This window comes from Heterodontus francisci, chromosome 13 (assembly GCF_036365525.1).
Source record: "Heterodontus francisci isolate sHetFra1 chromosome 13, sHetFra1.hap1, whole genome shotgun sequence".
In the NCBI taxonomy this organism is placed as follows: Eukaryota; Metazoa; Chordata; class Chondrichthyes; order Heterodontiformes; family Heterodontidae; genus Heterodontus; species Heterodontus francisci.
In genome coordinates, this window is record NC_090383.1 from 24,250,746 (window position 1) to 24,269,363 (window position 18,618).

General features: G+C 40.8%; 1 protein-coding gene across 1 annotated transcript in view; it reads right to left on the bottom strand.

Moving 5' to 3' along the window:
- Positions 1-256: 256 nt before the first annotated feature.
- Positions 257-18,618, bottom strand: part of LOC137376283 (heterogeneous nuclear ribonucleoprotein L-like) — a 36,611-nt gene continuing 18,249 nt past the window's right edge. Inside the window, exons 7-13 of the mRNA XM_068044530.1 lie at positions 15,512-15,571; positions 10,017-10,216; positions 9,449-9,570; positions 9,153-9,354; positions 6,393-6,450; positions 1,383-1,478; positions 257-878 (exon numbers count right to left, since the gene is read on the bottom strand). Of these exons, the coding sequence (XP_067900631.1) occupies positions 823-878; positions 1,383-1,478; positions 6,393-6,450; positions 9,153-9,354; positions 9,449-9,570; positions 10,017-10,216; positions 15,512-15,571 (794 nt within the window). The 3' untranslated portion in view covers positions 257-822. The remainder of the gene's footprint in view (positions 879-1,382; positions 1,479-6,392; positions 6,451-9,152; positions 9,355-9,448; positions 9,571-10,016; positions 10,217-15,511; positions 15,572-18,618) is intronic.

The following is an 18,618-nucleotide window of genomic DNA, read 5'->3' on the forward strand; positions in this document are numbered from 1 at the left end:
ACAAATGATACATACAGATTTCCCAGCAGCTTGAAGATCAAACCCCACAACAGGTTTTTCACATGTATCAGATACATGGCGGAGTGTGGTTTGGAGGTAGAGGTGGGGGTGGGAGGGCTGGAGAAAGAGAAGGAAGAAACAAATACTAACAGAACCAGTTAGGATCAGCTACTCAGTTTCACAGTTGTGACAAGTTGACCACCAACTTCAGCTTAGTTTTACAATCTTTATTGCCAATAGAGGAACAATTCACAGATACTTGTAATAATTGTTTAATGAATTACTGAACCACAGCAAGAATTAACACGTGGCAATGAGCCGTACATATACCAAGTACAGGTATAGTGTTCAAAATCATTATGTTGGCACTTCAGTTTGCAGTACACAGAACTCTTCAGATGACAACTCTCTATAGTTTACTGTAAAATAAACTTGAAAACTACATTTCCCAAAGAATGATAATCCTAGCTTCATCTCAGTGGAGAAAAAGTGCCTTTAAATTTGTGAAAATATGCCACAAGCAAATGTTTTTCACCACTTGCATAGTTCTAATTTACAAGGTCACTTGCATAAACATTAAGCTCCAAGTACTGACACTGACTGCAAAAAAAAAATACTTAAAGGAACACTTAGTTAAATGTCTACTTTTACATTGATACAATTCCGAAAAAAGTTACTATTTAAAACAGAACAAAGAAAATATCTTCACTTAGGTGCAATACAGACACAAGAGATCTACATTTCTCTTACAATTTGGAAACGGCCCATGTAAGTTGACTGCAAGTGTTAATTCAAAATCCTCTTCAAACCTTAGTTGGATCTTCATGCATGGGACATGGTGGAAAAGCAGAGCTTCAAGGTGTATGGGTATGGGCCATCTAAAAACAAAAAACTTTTATTAAATTAACTTTACCAAAGACATTGAACTCTGAAAACAAATCAAAATAAACAAATTTTAAATATTACAAAAATAAGTTGCCATGGTCTGTCGAAGTCCTTGCCACTAATTCATGGCAAATATTCGACTGTGGACTCAAAACAACAAACTTTAGTGTAGCCTTTTCAGCTGACCATCTCAATTCAAAAGAAATTAGGAGTTGTAATGAGCAGTTGGGAGAACATTCCAACTCTTCATACCATGACCAGTTTCAGATCCCAAATAAAAACAGAAAACACTCAGCACATCTGGCAGCATCTGTGAAGAGAGAAACAGAGTTAATATTTCAGGTTTTGACAAAGGGTCATCGACCTGAAACATTACCTCTCTCTCCAGACGCCGCCAGACTTGCAAAGTATTTCTGAGATCTGCAGTACTTATCTCACCTCTTACACAAACAGAAGCTTTTAAGCTTTGACCATCCCATTTATCATGGAACACTCACTTGAGTTTTTCATCTGGTAGTGATTCAGGACAGTCAACGCTTCCACAGCATCGCTTTTTGTCTCCCATTCCAACAGTCCGGATAAACTCCTGTCGGCTAGAAAGTAGACAATGTTCAAAGTCATCTTGCAAGTAGAATTTCAAAGATTACCAGGCATCCAATAGAAGCTATACTGGAAAGGTGACTTAGTTTGGTGTCAACACTATCTGGTCAGTAGTGACTGTTCACATGCAGTCAAGCTTTGTCATGTAATTTGAAATGGTTGTAAGCTTACCCTCAGGTCATGTCTGTCTTCAAGCCAACTCAAGCAGATTAATAACAGCAAGACTGAAAACATTTCAGAAAATCCAGAAACCCCAGACTTTATAGCCTCTCAACCCGACTTCACAACCTATGTTCGATGTCAAGTTTGAAAGCAGTATACTCTGATCACAAACAAAGAATCTTAAAACAAAGCCAATTATACAGGTATGAGGAGAGAGCTGGCTGAGGTTGAATGGGTAAGTAGACTAAAAGGTATGGCAGCAAATAAACAGTAGGAAATATTTAAAGAAAATTCAATATGTTCAATGAAAATACATTCCACTGAAAAATAACTGCAAGAAAGAACCATCTGTGGCTTACTCAGGAAGTTAAGAATAGTATTAGATTAAAAGAGGCTTATAACATTGCAAAGAATATTCGCAAGTCTGAGGATTGGGAGTGTTTAGAAACCAAAGGGCCACCAAAAAGTTTATTAAAAAAAGGAAAATACAGAATACGAGAGTAAACTAGCTAGGATTATTAAAACAGATTTAAGAGCTTTTACGTATATATTTTTTGAGGATTCATTTTTGAAAGATTGAAGAAATGTTAGCAACAAGACTTTCCAGGAAACCACCTGACTTGCAGCTCAAAAAACAGAACTTTGGACACCTGGAGAAGTGGTTTACAAAGAAGTGACAGGTCAAGATTGACGGAGGTCAAAAGATTGACCTCCTGTTGTCGGTGTAAAGAGAATTCCCAAGGAAGACCATAACTCAACTCAGGGTCTTGAGGTGCTGGAACGCTGACAAGTCCACTGTGACAACTCATCTCGTCTCCTTTGAAGAAAAGCCTACTAAACTAATTCTCAACGCTGCTTGAAAAGAACTGTTCTAAAGGATCCCAGTGACCCACCTACATGAACTCGGAGGCCAGACTGTAAGCTAGTTTTGGAACACAACATTTCTCACCTGCTGTTTCTTCAAGAATGAGCAAGTATTCAGCCCAAATTTTTTTGTCTGTGATAGAGCTCTAAAAACAAAAATCCCTTTATTTTTCCAGTTAACTGGTGTGAGAGAGTGAGGCTAAGGTAAAAGGGGAACTTTAATATTTCAATGCGTGTTTATGCTCTACTTAATAACTGGCTAAGACATGTTTTATAATAAACTGATAATTTTGTTGTTTAAAGAAACCTGGTTGGTGTGTTTTATTCTGGGATAAAAATAAGAGTCTATGGCTAAATATTTCCAGACCCCCGACATTAAGGAGGCCTGGAAAAAAACTACCGGGAGAGTCCCACCACGGGCCTCGATGCCAGGAAGGCCCTGCCCCATTTTACCCCCCCACAACACAATGGCAAAAAAAAAAAGCTTAATTTAAATGTGTTAATTAAGTTTAATGAATGTTTGAATAATTATTTACCTTGTAGTGATGGCCATCCCATGCTGATATTCTGACAGGTGGCCGGAGGTCCCAGGCCTTTGGATCTCCATTTGGAGATCTGAGGCTCAACACTGGGGGGAGGGGGGGGGGGGGGGAAGAGAAAGAGGAGGGAGGAAGGAGTGAAATTTGCAGGATAGGGTTGGGGGTCCACAATGAAGACTCTTACTATTGGCTGAGGGGATGGTGTGAAGGGATTGAAAGGCGAAAGGTGATGAAGGGGGGAGTTGGAAGAGAGTTTTGATTGGGAAGAAAAGTTTTATTGGAGGTGGGGGGTGGGATGAAAGAGGGCCATAAATAAATAGTGTGGTCATTGGGGGTTCGGATGGGGTGGGAGAGGGGCTCCGACATTTCAATTTTTTCATCTCACTGTACCATCCATTCCTCTAAAAATGGTAATGACTTGTAAGGGCTTGAAGGCCTTTAAAAATGGCAGCGACGCCATTACCAGGGACAGAGCACCGATCCCCTCCATGTTAAATGAACCACTGTGCGAAATATCACGGTGGCTCAACAGTGCATGTCTCGCGCGTGTGATACGCCGTCTTGGAAGTTCGCCGCCAATCTTTCAAAACTCAGGCCTATGCTTTTCTGTATCCGTAAGTGGGAAAAAATTTAAATATATGTTGTGACCCATGGAGAAGTGGAACTAGAACAAATAGTGCACTCCACCCGCCTCAGTCGTAACATATATTAAAAAAAAAGGGAGAGAGTAGCTAAAGTAAATGTTGGTCCCCGAGAAGCAGAGACAGAAGAAATTATTATGGGGAATGAGGAAATGGCAAAAAACAGTGAACAAATATTGTGCGTCTGTCTTCACAATAGAAGACACAAGTTGCATACCAGAAATAGAGGCTTCGGGCTAAAAAGTAAGGAAATTAAGGTAATTAATATCAGGGAAAAAAAGCATGATAGAAAGTTAGGGGCCTAAAATCCAACAAATCCTCAGGACCTGATGGCCAACATCTTAAGGTTCTAAGAGATAGCTGCAAAGATAGTGGATGCACTGGCGATGATTTTTCCAAATTCCCTAGATTCTGTAATGGTACAAGCAGATGTAACACTGTTATTCAAGAAAGCAGGCAGAGGAAAAAAAAACAGGGAACCACAGGCCAGTTATTCTGAGTCATGAGGAAGTCCTGGACTTTATAAGAACGTCTTAATAATGGACATTAAAAAATCATAGTATGATCAAGCAAAGTCAACTTGGTTTTACAAAAGGAAAATTTTGTTTGACAAATTTATTATTTAATTTTAAGCATGTAATTAGTAGGGTAAATAAAGGGGAACCAACAGATATAGTATACTTGGATTTCCAAAAGGCATTCGATAAGGTTTCACACAAAAGGTTAATAGGCAAGATAAGGGCTCATGGAATAAAAACAAAGTATTGGAAATACTCAGCAGGTCAGGCAGCATCTGTGGAGACAGAAGCAGACTTAACAGAGTTCTGATGAAAGGTCACAGACCTGAAATGTTAACTCTGGTTCTCTCTCCACAGATGCTGCCTGACCTGAGTATTTCTAGCACTTTGTTTTTATTTCAGATTTCCAGCATCTGCAGTATTTCGCTTTTATTTTAACAGCTCATGGCATTGGGAGGGTAATATATTAGCATGGATACAGGAAACAAAGAATAGCTCTAAATGGGGCATTTTAAAGTTGGCAGACTGCAGGCAGTGGAGTGCCGCAGTGCTAGGACCTCAGCTATTTACAATCTATATTAGTGACTTAGATGAAGAGTAATACATCTTAAGTTTGTTAATGATACAAAAATAAGTGGAAGTGGGCGACAAGGTGACAGATGGAGTAAACTGTGAGATTATTCACTTTGGTCGTAAGAGCAAAATACTTTTCCAAAGCCATGAAACTTGTAAATGTTGAAGAACAGAAAGACTTGGGTATACAAGGAACACAGCAAGTTAGCATGCAAGTACAGCAAGCAATTAGGAAGGCAAATGGCACATTGGCTTTTGTTGAAAGAATTGGAGTACAAGAATAAAGTCGTCTTGCTCCAATTGTACTGGGCTTCGGTGAGAACACACCTGAAGCAGTTTTGGTCTCCCGTTTAAGGAATACATTTGCATTGGAGACAATACAGCAAAGGTTCACTAGATTGTTCCCTGGGTTGAGAGGTTTGTCCCATGATGAGGGGCTGAGTAAATTGGGCCTATATTCAGTTTAGAAGAATGAGAGGTGAAGGAGCTTGACAGGGTAGACACGGAGGAGTTGTTTTCCCTGACTAGGGATATGTAGGAACATGGGGGTACAGTCACGAGATAAGGGTACCATCATTTAGGATGGAGATGGAGGCAACATTTCTTCAATCAAAGGGCTGTGAATCTTTGGAATTCTCTACCCCAGAGGGTAGTGGATGCTCCATCATTGAATATATTTAAAAGGCTGGGATAGACAGAATATTGGCCTCTCAGGAAATCAAGGGATTGGATGGGAAATTGGAGTTGAAGCCCAAGATCAGTCCGATCATACTGAATGGCTGAGTAGGCTCAATAGGCCATATTGCCTACTCCTGCTCCCATTTCTTATGTTCATATTGTAATACTGAACTAAAAGCTGCAGTGTTCAATCCCACAGAAAGAAAAAACCCAATCCCATCTCCATGATTTTGCCCTTCTCCAATCCTACTTGGCTTAGTGCTCTCCTTACCAGCCTTCTAAGTCTCATCCCAGACAGAACTCCAATGGCCAGCATCATACAATGCACCAAGTTCACCTAACCACTCCCCGGTCCTCAGCTCACAGAGTACTGAGATTTTTAAAATCCTAGTCTATGAAGCCTTGCTCCACCTATGAAAGCTCCTCCAGCCATATACCACTGCTCACACCCCTCCACTCTTCTAGTTCTAACCTTGTGTGCTCCTCTTCCACCTCCTTTGACTAATACTCTTAGTACTCTGGAGCTCCCTTTCCAAAGCCCACCAGCTTGCACATTCTCAAAAACCAACCAACACCTTCCCAAACCTCCATCTCCTAAACTTTTGTTCATTTGTCCATCTCTTTGTAAAGCACCTGGTAATACTGAAGGCATGATACATGTAAATGGTTATCAGACTGAAGGTGCAGGCGTATAGCTGAAACTAGAATCCAACTGCCCTGAATGGAAACTACATAAATAATGAGTTAATAATGACACAAAAATGCTCAAAGCTGGTTTCAGTCATGGTTAATTCTCAAAGCATTAAGTTATTATTTAGAACAGGTGAATTAAGTTTTTAATAAACTAGCAGAGGATAAAAATACAGCATTGTACACTAATAATTTATAATTGGATAGTTTTTAATACTCCACTTTCACACTGCATTACTTACATTTTCCAGTAAATGTCTTGAAAGTTTTAAAAGGTTTCAGCTCACAATCTTCACAAACCTAGGTGAGACACACAGGATGGCTTTACATTAAAATATCATTGCAAGAGAGTGTGAAAGGTGTTAGAACAGTGAGGACATCTTAGTGCAATACAATTTCCAGTGTAGCAATTCCTAAAGGATGCAGAATTGTGAACTTTGCTCTCCACAATTATGTTTATAGAATGGACACCTTTCTATCCCCTCCCCCAAAAGGGAAACATCTTCCAACAACGGAGGTTCCTAAAGTTAAGAGTGGGAACTAGTCTAGTTTGGGCCTCAAATTGTGCCAGAACTGTCCTCCAGGCTAGACCTCATGCTCTCCTTCCAAGCTCCATCTTGGTCAAACTTCAACATATCCAGAACGCCGTTGCCTGCATCCTCCAGTGAACAACGAGTCGTCTTATTAATACTCAGCAGAATTAGGGTATGGTACTGGACCAGATATAGAGATCAAATCCCACTATTGTGAAATTGTGGAATTGAATTTTTTTTAAAACTGCATTTGCGGGGCAAAGCAACATTTGGAAAATCTCAGCCAAGTACACAGAATCTCAATATCTGGGGACTGGTGCCCAAGTTTGGAAGATGATTCTCCAGTCTGGAGAAGCAACAGCCTGACATGATCCTCACAAAATTATAGTCAACTTCTAAGACACCATGAACAACCCTGAGGTCTTGTCCCATTGGCAGGACAGATCCAGAGGAGGTAGGGGCAGAGCACAGTGGTATACAGATGAGTGGCCATTACCCATAAAAGTTGGGGGGGGGGGGGGAGGAGAGGGAAAGAGGGCAGCAGCAGATGGTGTTCTTAACATTAACACATTTAACCATTCTATAATTCTAGTACAGGAAGCCATTCATCCCATTGTGTCCCTGCCAGCTCTCCACAAAAAGAACTCAGCTTTCCCACCCTTTCCCCATTGACCTGCAAATGTTTTCTTCTGGTGATTATCCAATTCTGTTTTGAAAGCCATGATTGTATCAGCCTCCTCCATACTCAGACAGTATATTCCAGATCCTAACTACTCACTACACAATATGTTTTTCCTCATGTCACCTTTGGTTCTTTTGTCAATTACCTTAAATCAGTGTCCTCTGGTTCTCGACCCTTCTGCCAATGAGAACTATTTCTCTCTAACCACTCTGTCTAGACACATGATTTTGAGCACTTCATATCTCCTCTTAACCTTCTCTTGAGAACAGCCTCAGCTGAAGTCCCTCATCCCTGGAATGTTTCCTCTAAATGGTTTTAGCACTCTCTCTCTCTAAAGCCTTTCCATCTTTACTGAAGTGCAGTACCCAGAATCGGGATGCACACTCCTGTTGAGGCCAAATTAGTGTCTTATAAAAGGTTCAGCGTAACTGGGGTGATTTTGTACTCTATGCCTCTATTTATAAAGCCCAAATCCCATATGCTTTATTAACCACTTTCTCAACCTCCCCTGCCACCTTCCAATGATTTGTACACACTCTGCTCCTGCACCACTTTCCAAATTGTGCCAATTTTACATTGCCTCTCCTCATTCTGGCATCCAAAATTAATCACTTCCCTCAGACTCCAGTTCAAAACAAGGAAACACCTGCTGGCTCACTTGAAGTGATAAAATCAGTACTCCATGTTGACTGCCACTTGGAGGATACACTGACCAAAGGCACAGAATTTACTTTGGTTGAGGACACCAAATGACCAAGAGTCACTTAGTAGTACCATCACTAACGGAGCTAGCTGCATCCCGCTAGTTGCCAGACTAAGCCTTCTTTGGGTGGCAAGGAAACCAACGCAAGGATGTAATCTATTTGAACTTGTCGTCACTGGCTTACCTACCACAGGGACCATTACACAGTCTCCAAAGATGAGACAGTGAGGACACTCCATTGGGTTGTGTGGCACGACTGTCATGCAAAGCAGAAAAAATCCAGCATTCCAAAACTGGGCATCTATATGGCAACAAGAGCCACTGGCAAGAGACTCTATACCATTGCTTTCTGTATCCTCATGGGCAAGCAAATCTCATCTCTTCCAACATCAGGTTAGGAGACCAACCCTGATTCAGCAGCAGTGTAGATGGTCAGGTTAGGAGCTGCACCAAGGAGCAACATTCCCTTTAATTTTTCAGTGAATGGGTGATTTATTAAATGCATGACCCCTTTGAATTTTTTGCACACACATTTGGTAACTTAAAAGGGGACAACTTTTGCACAGTGACTTTCAGATAGCTGGGTAGCTGCGCAGCAAGGAGGGAACATTGCGAAGGAGCTCTAAAAATAGAGATCACAGATTGTAGTGGCAAACAAATTTCTTTCCGATGGTTCTTAGTCGAGTCTTCCACCATCGACATTCTGGATGGGGCCGGGCTGCTACAGATCAGAAATTTATCTGAACCAGCCAAAACACCATAATGGCTCAAAAGCAGGGTAAAAGTCAGATACTTTGATGAATGGCTCACCATCGAACCCCTTCCTTCAAAGGCTGAAGTCATAACTGTGATTGAACACTCATCACTTGCCTGGATAGATGCAGCTGCAACAGTAAGAAACAGCTCAGCAACATGTGAGAGTAGCCTGCTTGGCTGATGCCCTTGAACTCAATATTCACTCCTTCACTAACACACTGGTTGCAATGTGTGCTAACTACAGGATACACTGCAGAAAATCTCCAAGCTCAACTTCTAAATCACGAACAGTGGAACTCTACTCTTCCATTCACATTAAACACCTTACCTCTTGAAATATTTCCTCTGTTACACAAGGTGGAGCATTGAAAAAGTGGAGTACATTGGAAGGAGGCTGGATCCTGTTTTTGGCTGCCTGTCCAGGATTAGTGAAGCGGTTATTCCTGGAGTTGGTGTACTCCTTGTAACTATCAGTACCATCCACCAACTCATACGATTGGCTTGGCACGATCGATGCCTGCTTAGAGACACTGAAGTAGCACAGGGGTTTACAATATTGCAACTGTTGACATCACAAGAATTGAAACTCTTCTCTAGTCGCAAAAATCTTTAAAAAGTGCCTACCACAAGTTAAGTTTCTTCCCAAACATCTCTACACTGTTTAGATGCGTGATAGCTCGTTCCACAGAAAATTCATCGCCCATTTCAACCATGGCAGCATCAGGCATGCTCTTCATGAACTTGACCTAAGAATAACACAAATCATTTATAGAACAAATACTGGAATTTTTTTGTTTAAAATGGTAGCAACACCTTGAAGCAAAAAATCTACTTCATGTAGTATGATGTTAACAGCTCAAATGAAATTTCTTCTCGATGTGCTTTCTTCCCAGACCTGGATGGGTAATTAATTTTCAAATATCAATGGGTAGCCAATATCCTCCAGCCGTTGGAAGGGACAGCATAGTTTAAATGAGGTACCAAAGGTTCTTGCCAGACTATTCTTGCAGGCTCAGATGTAAACTTAGGTTCTCATTTATATAATCTCTAATTAATCACTGACAGATCAGTTACTATTTTCTGATTCTAGAGCAGTCATTTCAAAAGTCAATTCAGACAGGCTTCAAGTTGGACAGAAGATGCAGATAGGCATGAGAAACCAAGACCAAAGCAGAAACAGGTCTAGTCTTACCTTTTCAATATTGCCATAGAGGCAAAGAAGGTTGAAGATTTTTTCACAATTCATTTTGTGTGGATTAAGTCCATAAATCATTATAACCTTGCCTTGGGGCACAAACTCATAGTCAGGAGCAGAGTAGAGATGCATGGACCTACTGTTGGAAGAGCGAGCATCCATTCTGTGTGTCAAAGCCAATGGGTTGGCTTGAAAGCCTGTTCAAAGACAGTCAAGTTACCTTTTATGTCCAATACATAAAACACTTATGCATAGATATACTATCAGAACTACAAAAAGGACAGTTCCGTTATTTATCTTTTAAAAAGTGCAGTAGTTTTGATTTATTCACCACAAACTGCAAATCATGGAGTGCTGAAATATTAGTATCTCTGTCCCTGCTTTCCTTTAATTTTAATGAACTTTGTTTTAGTTCCTTCTGCCAAATATGCGAACCTACCTATATGCCACTCCTCCACTCTGCACATCTTCCTTCCCAGGGTCTTAGCACAAAGGAATGTCTTATCACCAATATTTCTTTCCATATCTGTATTTATAATGGTGGTTGCATATAGAGTGAATAAATATTTAAATAACAGCTGGCTTAATGATTGCTTATTTTGACACAAAATAAGCAGTGTTTTTTCTCTCTCCCAAGTGTACACAAAACGCTACAGCAGCGCTCCCATACCTGTTCAATGGCTTTCGTTATAACCAATGAATTACCAGATTTAACTAGTGCGAGTAGCTTGATAACCAAGTTACATGGTGTGGGGTGGGAAGGGGCAGGGACGAGGAAGAGAAAAAAAACAAAACTATTGAGAGATTATGGTCGAGGGTGATGCACTCTGGATGGCAGATTGAAAATGAAATCTTTCCAGGGAGATGGAAGGCTGTTGGTAGAATCAACATGGACTATGCCATGTTTACATTTGCCAAAGAAAAACAGAAAATGCTGGAAATATTTAAGTCAGGCAGCATCTGTGGAGAGAAAAAGTTAACATTTCAGCAGGTCTGAGGTCACACAGACCTGAGTATTTCCAGCATTTTCTGTTTCAAATTTCCAGCATCCGCAGTATTTTGCTTTTACATTTGTCATACCTGTGTGCTCCATTTAGGATGCAGAATCAAGGCCAATGGAAGGAGGGGAAGAGGCACCACCATGAGCACTGGAGAAAATACAAGGTGCACAGAAGGACTGGCAACGACAAACTGTATTAGAATCAAGAGTAGTTCAAAAAACAGGAGGATGTGAGGCAGATTTAGATGGGTTTGGACAGCACGTGCGTAAATGTACGGAGCATAGTAACTGCAGTTGGTGAGTGGCAGGCACAGTAGCCACGAGGTAATGATATTGCGGCAATTAAAAAAGAGAGAGACCTGGCTCAAGCAAGGGGAGGAACGGACACTTAATATTGCCGACTACAATGCATTCAGGGAAGATTGGATAGGAGTGAAAGGAAGTGGGTGGGAGTATTGATTGAAGATGCTGTTACAGCACTGGAAAGGGATGATGTACTTGAGGATTCCAATGGATCTATTTGGTTACAAATTCAAGAATAAAAGAGGCACGATTATACTGCTGGTGCATTATAGGCCGAACAGTGGAGAGGAGGTAGAGAAGCAAATTTCAGAAATGTCCAAGAACTAGAGTAGAGTAGTGATAATGGGGGGCTTCAATTATCCTAATACAGACTGGGCAAACAATAACGGAAAAGAGCAAAGAGGGGGGAGAAATGTGAACTTTCTTGATCAGTATGTTTCCAGCCTGACGAAGGGAGGTATGAAGTGGGGCAAGTGGAGCTCCATGGACGACTAAAGATATAGAGAGATTAAAGGAGGCATCGGTTCTCTACTGAATTATGAACTTGGCATTTATCAGAATATAGAATGCATAGTGGAAAACTGCAAAAGGAAATGAGGGCAAAGAGAGTGTATGAGAACAGATTAGCTGGTAACATTAAAAAAAGGAATCCAAAAGTATTTTATAAACTTAAATAGCAAAACAGGTAGACAAGGGTTGGGCCAATTGGGGACAAAAAAAAAATCTTCTTGGAGGAAGAGGACATGGCTGAGCTACTAAATCGGTACTTTGCGTCCATCTTCACTAAAGAGGAGGATGCTGCCAATGCCAAAGTAAAAGGGTGGGTCGGGGGAGAGGGAAGGGAGGAGGTGGAAGGTGGTACAGAAATTGGATGACAATCCGCAAAAGTAGAAAAAGCACCTGGTCCGGATGGGATACTGAGGGAAGCGAAGGTGGGTGGAAATCTGGCTACAATCTTCCAATCCTCCTTAGACATTGGGTTATCAGAGAACTGCAGGATTACAAATGTTACACCACTATTCCGAGAAAAAACAAAAAAAAGAGGGGGATAAACAGAGCAACTATTGGTCAGCAGCACATCACCACTAGCAGGGAAACCTTTAGATGTGTTAATCGGAGTCAAAATTAATTGGCACTTGGAAAAATGTGTTAACGAATAAAAGTCAGCAAAGATCTGTGAAAGGCAAATCATGCTCAACTATCTTGATCGCATTCTTCGAAGTAACAGAGAGGGTTGATGAGCAGTATGGTTAATGTTGCCGATATGGATTTTCAAAAGCTATTTAACAAAGTAAATAGTAGATTTGTTCGCAAAATGGAAACCCAGGGGATCAAACAGGAAATGGCTGCATGGATATAAAAATTTGACCAAGGGACAGAGATAGAAATACAATGACTTGGACTGGGGTACAGAGGGCATATTTCAAAGTTTGCAGATGATAAAACTCAATTGTAGTAAACTGTGAGGATAGTAGCAGACTTCAGGACAGACTGGTGAACAAGGCAGGTGTAATTTACTGCAGCGTATGAAGTAATTCATTTTGGTAAGAGGAATGTGGAGTAGCAATATAAACTAAATGGTGCACTTTTGAAGGGGGTGCAGGTGCAAGTTTTTAAAAAAAGGTTGCAGGACAAGTTGAGAAGGCTATTAAAAAGGCATGAGATAGAATACAAAAATAATGAAAGTGGTGCTAAACCTTTACAAAAAACAGTAGTTAGACCCCAGCTGGGAGTATTCTGTTCAATTCTCGACATCCTTTTAAAAGGATGGTGCCTAAGCTTTAGAGACATGCAGAGGAGGATTATGCACATAGCAGCAGGGATGAAAGACTTCACTAACGTGGAGTGAATAGAGAAAATGGGAGTTGTCCTCCTCATATCCTCCCTTCACCTCTGTTTTAAGCGTTCAAATCATAAGAGACAGTAGCAACGTGGATACAAAATTGGATGAGTGTCAGGAAACAGTAATGGTTAATGGTTTTCGGACTGGAGGAAGGTTTATAGTGAAAGGTCCCCAGAAGTCGGTCAGCACAATTTCAAAATTTGCAGATAATGCAAAACTTGGAAGTATTGCGAACTGTGAAGATAGTGTAGAACTTCAAAAAGGACAGACAGGTTGTTGGAATGGGTGGATAATAGGCAGATGAAATGCAATGCAGAGAAGTGTGAAATGATTAATTTCGGTGGAAAGAACACAAAGAATATAAAATAGAGTACAATTTTAAAGGAGGTGCAGGAGTAGAGGGACCTGGGCGAGGGCGAGAGCGATTGATTTAACACAAGTATTCAAAATCATGAAGGGTCTGGACAGAGTAGATGGGTAGAAACTGCTCCCATTGGTGGAAGGATCAAGAACCAGAGGGCATAGATTTAAGGTAATTGTCAAAAGCAGTGGCCACCTGAGGGGGGAAAAAAAAACTTTCATGTAGCGAGTGGTTAGGATCTGGAATGCACTACTTGAGGTAGAGGTATTCAAGAGGAAGTTGGATTATCAACTGAAAAAGGGAGAACGTGTAGAGCTACAGGGACACGGAGGGGGTGTGGAACTAGATGAACTGCTCCTTCAGAGTGCCAGCACAGACAAGACGGGCTGAATAGCTTCCTTCTGTGCTGCAACCATTCTATGATTCTATTTTGATTTAAAGCAAATAAAGGAGATATGGTTTCCAGTGGCAGAAAGACGGATTACCTTAAATCTGTGTCTGCTGGTTATTAGAGAGTCATAGAGCACAGAAACAGGTCCTTTGGTCCATCGTGTCCATGCCAGCCATCAAGCATCTAACTATTCTAATCCCATATTCCTGCACTTAGCCCGTAGCCTTGTATGCTATGGCATTTCAAGTGCTCATCTAAATACTTCTTAAATGTTGTGAGGGTTCCTGCCTCTACCACCTCTTCAGGTAGTGCGTTCCAGATTCCAACCACTCTCGGTGAAATTTTTTCCCCCCTCAAATCCTCCTGCCCCTTACCTTAAATCTATGCCTCCTGGATATTGACCCCTCTGCTAAGGGAAAAAGTTTCTTCCTATCTAACCTATCAACGCCCCTCAATTTTGTATACCTCAATCATGTCCCCCCTCAGCTTTCTCTGCTCCAAGGAAAACAACCCTAGCCTTTTCAGTCTTTCTTCATAGCTGAAATGCTCCAGCCCAGGCAACATCCAGGTGAATCTCCTCTGCACCCTCTCCAGTGCAATCACATCCTTCCGATAGTGTGGTGCCCAGAACTGTACACAGTACTCCAGCTGTGGCCTAACTAGCATTTTATACAGCTCCATCATAACCTCCCTGCTCTTATATTCTATGCCTCAGCTAATAGGCAAGTATCCCATATGTCTGCCTAACCACCTTATCTACAGGTGCTGCTGCCTTCAGTGAACTATGGACAAGTACACCAAGGTCCCTCTGACTTTCTGTACTTCCTAGGGTCCTACCATCCATTGTATATTCCCTTGCCTTGTTAGTCCTCCCAAGTCCTCACACTTCTTAGAATTAAATTCCATTTGCCACTGCTCCGCCCATCTTACCAGCCCATCTATATTGCCCTGTAATCTAAGGCTTTCCTCCTCACTATTTACGACACTACCAATTTTTGTGTCACCTGCAAACTTATCTTACTTGTCTAAATAAGAGGCGACTTGATGAAAATAGTCTTACCCAGCGAGTTATGATGATCTGGAATGCACTGCCTTAAAGGGCAGTAAAAATAGATACAATAACTTCCAAAAAGGGAGCTGGATAGATGCCTGAAGAGGAAAACTTTGTAGAGTTATGGGAAAAGAAGAAAAGCGGGCGAGTGTGACTAACTGGATAGTTTCTTTTCGAAGAGCAGACATAGGCACTATGGGTCAAAGTGTATCATTCTGTGATTCTATAGGTCCCTTTTCTGTAGAATCTACAGTTAATATTGCAGAGTCGATTCAGCAACAAATGTATCAATAAAGAAAAAAAAGTTTCCTCAATTGCAAATAGTAATTCAAAAATCTAAAGAATCTCCTGCATTTTCTAATAAACGCTTAAAAAGAAAATTTAAGAATTTTCCCCCGGTAAGAGATGATCATCCAAGAGAGAAAAAAGTTCTAACTTCTGAAATAAAGTGGAATAAGTCAAAGGTCATAATACTGGGGGTGGGGGGAAATGCGGCAGAGAGAGGGAGCCCGCTTAAAAGTTTCTACAAGAACTACTGATTACCCCCATATGTTGAAGGATGGTCTCCCAGAAGGGCTGGCTGTCCTTGTCGCCTTCTTTCATCTGGAATCAAGGAGAGAGAGAAAAAAATTAAGTGGTTTTCAGATCCTTGGATAATTATGCAAGTACTTAAATTCAGCACTCAGGTTCCCCTGTGCAGTATTTATTTTAAAAAAAAAAGACAAAAACTACAAATTTTGCATCAACACATTGTACAGAAAGCAAAAAACATTTGCACATTTGGTCAACTTTACAACTGATAAAATACAATTTTGAAAAAAACAGTACCTGTTCTTTTGTACCATTAGCTTCAAACAGCAAGATAGAGCAGTTTCAAAGAGGCCTTCTTAATAACTTGCAGGAGGATTCAGCAAAAGCGAGATACTTCGCCCCTGCATTACAGTTTTATAATCAGTAAATACAGGGTTTTAAAGGTGAACATACATCATATTTTTAAAAAGAACTTTATACATGGTCAAAATCAGGAGGACAGAGTTGGTTGGCCAAATTCAACAGCTTGGAACCATTGCAATTAACCTTATTCTAACCAGAAATTTGCCATCTTAGGTCACTGGTCATGTTAGGAGTGACTTCTTTTCCTATGGCAAATTTAAATGTTAAATATCCAGAACTGTAGCAGAATGTTTATTTGGCTTTGAAACTAAAGTCATCTGTTCTAATGCATGGATTTGGTCAACCAATACTGAAGCTTTGTCTCAAATCCAGAAACGGTTTAATGTAATGCAAAAGATGGAAATAGTCAGCCAAAACAGATGTTACATTGCTACAACTTTTAAGACCCAAAAAATCCTGCCTTTCAAAATTAATAGGAAGCATTTTCATTCCAAACACATTTTTTAAAACATTTTAAAAGACTGCCATTCCCACTACATTGAAAGATCCAAGTCAAAAAAGGTTTACACTACTCAGTTACATCCCCAAGTCAATTATTGACACATGATTCTACTCCCAGCAACAAGTCACACCAACGAGGCAGGTACATACACCGCTCAACTGCAAAAAAAAAGGTCCACTTGTGATCTAGGTGGACACCTTTCTTCCAATATAGAAGGGCATTCTGTAGCTGGCTTGGTCAAATCTGGCAACTGATATTTTCCCTTGCCCTCTCCATTTCAGAGAGTCCAGCACATAAACAAGAGCAAAATATTACAGATTTTGGAACTCTGAAATGAGAACAGAAATTGCCGGAAATACTCAGCAGGGCTGGCAGCATCTGTGGAGAGATAGGTGCTGCCAGACCTACTGAGTATTTCCGGCACTTTCTGTTCTCATTTCAGAGTCCAGCACATCCAAATATAGAAGCCAGTAGAACAAAGAATCTGGTGCTGATCAAAATCTCCATCTCAGACAGAAAGCATTTGAAAACTACTTAGCCGATTTTGTAACGACCAGAACAGCAACATTCAATGGCAGTGGGGGCCGGGAGGAGGCAAACATATCCCTTGGTGGCTAATCAAAGAGCAGACCATGTCCTCTCCCTTTATTAGTTGAAAGTGGACTGAGGAGGCCCTACAGGGGAAGGGGGGATAAAAAAAAAAAAGAGTACACTTACGAGACAGCATTGGGCAACAAAATGTCAGCTCCAAGCACTTGTCAGGTACAGTACAGGCCAGAAGCTGAACGATGCTCCTTTATTCCGCCCCATTTACACCAGTTAACCATTGGCCACATCAGGATTTGTGGACAGTTCATGGGCACGCATCACTTTACTCTTTTAGCAACACAATCTGTACAATTGCTACAGTAACCACAGACCCCCAGTTTCCTCTCCTCCTCCAAACACCCCCCCCCCCCCCTCCCTTTACAGCCCAATCCTTAGGTTATCCAAAGTGACTGATGCTTATTCAACTGAAGATCAGTTAATACTTTGGTCTGGGTAGCTCAATCACACCTCATGAGGTACACACCTCCCACTGAACCCCACTAACTACATTATTCCTGGTAAAACCCTTGCTATTCCGTCACAAACCCTCAAATGTGTTATTTTCTAACTTTAGCATTTGCCAATGTTCAGACTGATGAGTTTTTACTTCTATTAAAATCAATTATTTTAAAGTAAGACATTTGCGTTACATAAACAAATTTCAAGCCTGCCTCAACAAAAAAGACTTGCATTTATATAATTCCTCTAATGACCTCAGGACATCCCAAAGTGCATTACAACCAAGATAATACTTTTTGAAGTATAGTTACTGTTACATAGGAAACACTGTAGCAATATCTCACACACAGCCATGTGGCAATGACAAGATAATCTTCTTTCAGGGGTTGGATGAGGTCATGGGGCAAATAAATACCATTGAATCTTTTATATCCACAGGGCAAAGCAGATGGGACTTCCATTTAACAGCTTATCAGAAAGCCAACATCTGTGTGCAGCACTCCCTCTACTGCACTGAAGGAGTCAGCTTGGATTATGGGCTCAAGTCTCTGAAGTAGGACTTGAGCCCATGACTTTCTGACTCAGGCGAGGATGCTACCTACCGAGTCACACACAGACAAGGGCTTTATAAAACTGAACCAAAAAGTAAAAGACACAAGTTCCTGAAACATCTTGCACCACTGATATTTTAGGTCTTAAAAGCATGTACATTATCAAGAGCATAGGGAATATGGGCATTTAAATAAAAATTACTAATTATTATTATCCCATTAAATACATTACAGTTTATGATTTTAGAAATAACTTTAAAAAGGAACAATTTCCCCCAATAGTCCTTACAGCCCTCCATCCAGCAGGCATACAATGGTTCCTGGATTTGTCAAAAAGCTCAAGTTACTTCAGCCTCAACCTCAGAAGTCTCCACAGGATTTGAAAAAAACAGCAGTCATTAAGTGGACTTCTCCTCTTCGTTTGAAATTTACAAGAGTTGCTTTTTCTTTAATGATTTATTTCAACGCATTTAATGCATTCAAATAGAATTTCATTTCAGTCTTATGATGGCACCTTGCAAACATATCCTTCTGTGCACCGATGAATGGGGGAAAAGAAAGTGTCCTTCCTGATCAAGTTTCCTGAGGATGTGTTTGCATGCAGTCTGGGTGAGCTGAGATTTATTAAGAGTCTGTTCTGTTTCTGAAGGCTGGGT